The 4,808-nt window shown below is 41.5% G+C and overlaps 1 protein-coding gene across 3 annotated transcripts; it reads left to right on the plus strand.

Annotated features, from left to right (window-relative positions):
* Positions 1 to 902: 902 nt before the first annotated feature.
* On the plus strand, positions 903 to 4,605 carry LOC145985945 (uncharacterized). 3 transcript variants are annotated; one of them, XM_083120084.1, is made up of 2 exons: positions 903 to 1,099; positions 2,770 to 4,605. In XM_083120084.1, exon 2 carries the CDS (start codon positions 3,341 to 3,343, stop codon positions 4,502 to 4,504), a length of 1,164 nt encoding a protein of 387 aa, XP_082976210.1. In that variant the 5' UTR covers positions 903 to 1,099; positions 2,770 to 3,340; the 3' UTR covers positions 4,505 to 4,605. The 3 variants fall into 3 exon arrangements, with proteins under 3 accessions (XP_082976210.1, XP_082976211.1, XP_082976212.1); XM_083120085.1 differs by having other exon boundaries at positions 2,883 to 4,605; XM_083120086.1 differs by having other exon boundaries at positions 2,924 to 4,605.
* Positions 4,606 to 4,808: the final 203 nt, after the last annotated feature.

Genomic DNA, 4,808 nt, shown 5'->3' on the forward strand with positions numbered 1-4,808 from the left:
CAATAGAAACGTATAGAGGACATCAAAACAGACAACTTCTCAGTAACATTCTTATCGTTGGTGCGTCATTTCGGCTCTACAGTCGTTCAAAAAAGTCCGATTATCCGCTTGCATGCTGGTAGTTCAACATCACATCATATCCTTGCGGTGAAACAGTGCACGGCAATGTTGCAAGGAACACAATTTTTCTGAAAAATGACAAAACTACCAACCACATTATAGCGAGGAACGCGTCAAGTAGACCAACGGGAAGTGAACAACGATATGAAAAATCGTAGTACATCAAGGTATTGAAAAGGAAGTGGTAATATCGGATTTTGTCTTTTAGCTTACATGTCAAATTATTTGCAAATCTCGGTGCAAGGTTGAAAGTGAGTGTTAACCCAGCGCATTTTATTGCCTGTCCTCTACCCTTCGATGACTTGAACTATGAAGTTATAATGAAGGTTTTCTTCTAATCTGGTAATTCACTTTCTACTCTTCTAGTGATTAACATTTTCTGTATGCAGTAGGGGCGTAAAAATATAATATGTTTGGCTGAAAATGTATTTTAACGCCGCTAAGCAACTTTTGTGAATTTTCGGTCTTCCATAATTTATCATTCTTACTGCGCCCCCGAAGCCTGTGCCTCCCCGCCCCCGAACCGCGGGGGTTGCGGGGTGCGTTTCAGGTAAATCGGCGAACACGTTTCCAGGTGGCGGATGGAGAACCGATTTTATCTATGTTGTTACACACCCTTACGGATTGACTACTTTTCAAAATATTTAGGCTACAGGTTTCTGGATATCTTTACGCTTTTCTTTCAACAATCAGTTCCTTAACGGAATGGTCATGCTTTCTGCATTCAATAAAGAACTCTTGAAGTTACCATGGTTTCGTGCACACTATTATTTGTTGTTTAGGATGCGGACTTTGAAATGAAGAGAGTGCACGATACGTCTAAAACAGCCAGAGAGCATAAGACGGCCAAAGGGGAGGAGAAACCAAAACCTATTACCATAGAGAAAATTGCTCGACTTTCTTTTCCTGGAAGAAGGCAATCCCTAGCTGTGAAATCAACAAAGTCAGAGCCCATCATAAAAATTATTTGTCGGATTGTGTAAGGTCATAATTACGTCTTTTTGGCTGTGCAGAATGTCTTCAACTAATATATATATATATATATATATATATATATATATATATAGAGAGAGAGAGAGAGAGAGAGAGAGAGAGGATAGATTCACATGTATCAAAACATGAACTTCAAATGGCAAAAATTTACAAGCATATAGTGTAGTATGGCTCATGTAATGACTTCAAGCCACTAACATTTCGATTTTTGCAAATTAATCGTATTTTGAAAGCAAAGATGTTGCAAGATATTATCTTACCAAATTGGAGTACAACAGAAACTACCATCTTAGGGTTCTGCTATAATTTAGTAATTGATTTTGGTATATTTTGGTGCCTTTTGAAAGGGTCACCCCGTACCCCCATAATTTATTATAAGTTGTTAAACTGCAAACATAGAGTGAGTATTCATTATACTCGTATACAGCAGAAAAGTTGATTTCATTCATTTCCAAATTCATCGCATTCTAGACGCGGTAACAGAAGAAGAAAATATTAACTTTGCAAACCCGAAAGAAAATTATGATCTAGATTTTTCATTGAGTGATTGATTGATTTTACTTCGCATTTCTGCCACTTGTAGCTAATCGCGAAGAAAATTATGAGTGTTGATGTGATGAAATTGACACACACACAGAACACCCATGCCCAGGCCAGGATTCGAACCCCCTGGGACTCTTGGCGTCGTCGCGCTGTGTGCTAACCACTCCGCCACGGAGGCCGGCTTAATCTATATTTTAAATATGGAAAAGTGCCATTTGTGGATATCCAGGAGGTTATACGATATTCGCGATATTTTCGGCAACAATTAAGTGTCCCGAACCAAGTACCGCTCTAGAATACGATAATTTGCACTTACATTACTTCTCATTCATTTTAAACTAGGTTTCATACAAATCTCCTAGAAATGTCACAAGTCAAACAAATATCGATCAGTAATATGTCACCAGGTAAGAAACTGGTATTCGCACCATACAGTGTGCTACTTGACAAATTTCTAGTGGCGAAAATTCCAGTACTTTCTCCTGAAGCATTAGGATATTTATATAGTCCTTCTCCCAGTACCACAAATTAGCAATCAGAGGTGAGGAATTCCATCTAACGCCCTCTCCCTTCAAATACCGCCCACAAGCATATGCACTGTAAAGAGCGAAGTCGCATATTTGAAAGGAATTTCTCCCCTCTGGTTACAGCATCCTCCTTTCTGGTTCCTCATTCTTAATACTTAGGGGGGTCCAACCTGCTACATGGAAGGAAACGGCAACGAGGAGGCGGTAGAGCCTTCTGCTCTACGACTGGAGAACGAAGCGCTGTCGCCGTGGGTAGTGGCAAATTCTGCCATCTGCTACACTCTGTATTTTGCTAGTCAAATCATTTAGACAACACAAAAAGCAAACTTACCCACAACTGTCGGATCTTTGTTCCCTTCTCGCATTGAACTGAGTCGAAGAATTGACAACAGGGCTCGATTTTCCCACGTTTTACATGAAACCTATACTCACTTCCATCCTAGCTAAAGGTTAATCTAGTAGATTAAGATAAACGTCGACTAGACAGAAAGAATACTACATTTAATCTACATTTGTACAAACTAATGTTCATACGTTCACGCTATGCATAATCGAATACTAATTATGAGTTTTGTAATAATTTCAGGTGAAAAATCTCAATATGAAACACAGTTAGATAAATACAAGCTAAATTAGTATGGACCGCCTGGCAACCTATTTGTCGGTTTTGATTCATGAGAGATTCTCATTCACCATTAGGACTACAGGTAGAAGGCTCAAGTTGGTTCTGTCTTCCTCAGTATCTTTGACCCTAAATGCTGAATGAAGGAGATCCCTTTGGAGTGGCTGAGAGTTCATCAGGCAGAATGACAAGATAACCCAAGCTGCATGGTGTGGCTAGGAGTCAAGTTTACCGTTCGGCCTTCAGCGTAATCAACAAAGAAAAAGTTAGTGATGGAAATGAAACTGTAGAACCAGAGACGCAAGCTAAAACTTCTCTTAGTCTCGGCTCCCCTGATGCAAAGCCTTCAGCCAGCCTTGACCTTGCTAATGGGCGGCTGACCTTCACGGTTACAGGAACACCGGATATCACGCCCACAAACTTTCCCATCAAAGACAAAAATGAACTCACAGCTACTTTGTGCATCACGTCGGCCGATTTTGCTTTCTTGTGCAGCACAGGTTCCTCCGATCCAGAGATTTCGTCAAGGTTGAAGATGAGAGGCGAACACCGAAAGCCATTCAAGCACTTTATTAAGAATCCATTACCACCAACGTCTGGAACACAAGGCGAGAAGAAGAGCGAATCCAACAGACTCACAGCTTCATGTCATACAGGTTATATCACTTCGGAGGATTCAAGACCACAGGCGAGCGTCCAAGAGACCACAGCGTCTACTAATAAAAAGGTCACTAGTTTCGCAAGGCTTTCGATCTCGGCCGCACACTCGTCGTTAGAGAAAGAAAATACAGAATACGAGATAAGTTCTGAAGAATCCACGTTGCCCAAAAATACAGATTCTTGTCCAATGCATTCTCAGCTATCGGAGTGTTATGTAAAACGATCTTTGACCACAGATAATAGGAATAACAACTCTCCTCTAATACAAGTTCACGACTCAGAAAATACAGCACTAAATAAGGACACGAAATCCAAACTTGACATGAAGGCCGTCAAGTCTTTCATCTCGCTGTGCAAGAGCTTCGCTTCGAATCAAAGTCCCACAATTCAGAGCGAAGAAGCAGATACCGAGTCATTCACAGTGAATCCTCCTCTGCCTTCGCTTTGCACATCGTGTGACGATATTCAGCAAGACTTTCTCGTCGGCAAAGATTCTCTTGCCTGCCACGCAAGTTGTTTGGACATTCGAACCTATTCTGGGATTCCCTGTGAAGCTGCGCTTGCTAATCCATCAATTTGCACTCATGAAACTATCTTCCCAGATGCTGAAGGATTGCATAATCTCCCACTGTGTGCAATGTGCTCACATTTACTTCATCCTTCCTTGCATAGCGGCAAACTATTCGCCGACTGCAAAAACTGTGCCAACTTAGGTCGCATCCTAAGCCACTGCAGACAGTCGAGACCGTCAGAATGCCAAACGTGCAAGATCCATTCTGGGAAGGCAGGAGCTTCTTGCAACTTGTGTGCGCTTTCTGCTCACCCTTCGAGACGTATCTGCCCTCGTGAGTGCTGCAGGACACCTTCAGAAGAGACATTGCGCACAGAATCTACGTCTTACTCTGAGAACACAGCGCATTTGAGGGAACCAATGGACCCTGCGACTCGCAAACCAGAGACTCCTCCAATGAACATCGAGCTGTTGGCGACGAGACCTGAGGAAGATTTGAGCGCTGCTCCAAATACATTCTTAGCCTAAAGCTATCTGTAAAATTAAATATATTATGCATTAAGTTCTCAAACTGACATGACATATGACTGCTTCACATCCTCCATTCCTTTTCCAGAACAAGAAGTGTAATTCCTGCATTATTAAATAAACTTGGAGTACAAAACATTGTGATGGAACTTTATTTGCTAATTTTTCTGTTAAATGTATAACAATTATGGGCGCCGATAACAACGAGGCCGGGAAGCACAGGCCCCCGGAATAACTTTTGTTCCCTCGTTAAGTGCCCAACACATTGAATGTAATTGCAATGATTCTTCTATTTTCTAAATCT

This window comes from Lepisma saccharinum, chromosome 3 (assembly GCF_977018435.1).
Source record: "Lepisma saccharinum chromosome 3, izLepSacc3.1, whole genome shotgun sequence".
Classification (NCBI taxonomy): domain Eukaryota; kingdom Metazoa; phylum Arthropoda; class Insecta; order Zygentoma; family Lepismatidae; genus Lepisma; species Lepisma saccharinum.